General features: G+C 44.2%; 1 protein-coding gene across 1 annotated transcript in view; it reads right to left on the minus strand.

Moving 5' to 3' along the window:
- Positions 1–17: 17 nt before the first annotated feature.
- The window catches only part of LOC103518124 (mucin-5AC-like), a gene marked incomplete at its 3' end in the record, with an annotated part of 8106 nt that continues 7052 nt past the window's right edge, over positions 18–1071 (minus strand). The window contains exon 7 of the mRNA XM_026830006.1: positions 18–71. Within this exon, the coding sequence (XP_026685807.1) occupies positions 18–71 (54 nt within the window). The remainder of the gene's footprint in view (positions 72–1071) is intronic.

The following is a 1071-nucleotide window of genomic DNA, read 5'->3' on the forward strand; positions in this document are numbered from 1 at the left end:
GAAGGTTGAGGGGACGCCTGTTTAGGCGTGGGCTTGGCCTGCTGCTGCTGGAATTTCAGCTTGAATTGTTGCTGCAAAGGAGAGGAGAAAGACATTAGTCTAGTTAGCTTTTAGGATGAGGAAACCGCGCCTACCTTGTAGATAGTTTGTTCTAGCGGCTTCAGCTGTAAACGAATGGTGATGGCAGAATAAAGAGAAGATCTTTTTTATCCATACAGTCAGCTCCCATGGCGTAGTGGTCACTGCGCTCGCCTTGCACGCCGGAGACCCGGGTTCGATTCCCGGCAGGGTCAAGAAATTTGTATCAAGCAAATGATTGATTCCGTGACGCCTTGTTCCCACGACGCGTGGCGCGGCGGCGCGTGGCTCGCCGAGTCTTGGAATCTCTCAATACTGGAATATGAGAGGGCAGTATCATTTTCAAAGGTTTGGATTTTCCGGCTGCATCGTGCGACCACGGTTTCAATGTACTCATGTTCCCGACATCGACATTTGAAAATAACACCACCACAACGAAAACAACCACTATATACTACCCATATTTTTTAAATGATTTTATTCTAAGTAAAGAGAGTATGAGAAATATTAAAATAAAATCACAAAACTCATCAGTGTGTATTGTTTTTATTTCCGCTGAAAAATGGGTAGGTAAATACCTGATTTCCTATGTACCTCCCTAATGTAAGTAAATACACAGTATGTACAATAGATCAGTTGCGCTTACTTGGATGATGTTTCAAAGACCCAGAGCAGGAAAAATGAGGACCAACAGAATTTTCCTTTTTCTTCTACGACTTCTAGATCCCGAGATAAATCGATTTAAAAAGTACCGGTAAATCGTGAACTTTGACGTCACGGCATACGCTCCCGTAGGCGATGACGTCACATCAAATATCCTGAGCAAAGCTCCCTCGCAGGCAACGCATTAATGTGTTTGTGCGCATATACGTTTCTGCGCAGTTCTTTCTGCTACTCCGCTAGCGCGCTTGCATAGTGGCGCTACCTAACGGACGAAAAAAACAACTGCGTAAAGTCTGACGTCACACATATTTGAACTCTTTTTCATTAGAA

Source organism: Diaphorina citri, unplaced genomic scaffold (assembly GCF_000475195.1).
Source record: "Diaphorina citri unplaced genomic scaffold, Diaci psyllid genome assembly version 1.1 scaffold2084, whole genome shotgun sequence".
Taxonomy (NCBI): domain Eukaryota; kingdom Metazoa; phylum Arthropoda; class Insecta; order Hemiptera; family Psyllidae; genus Diaphorina; species Diaphorina citri.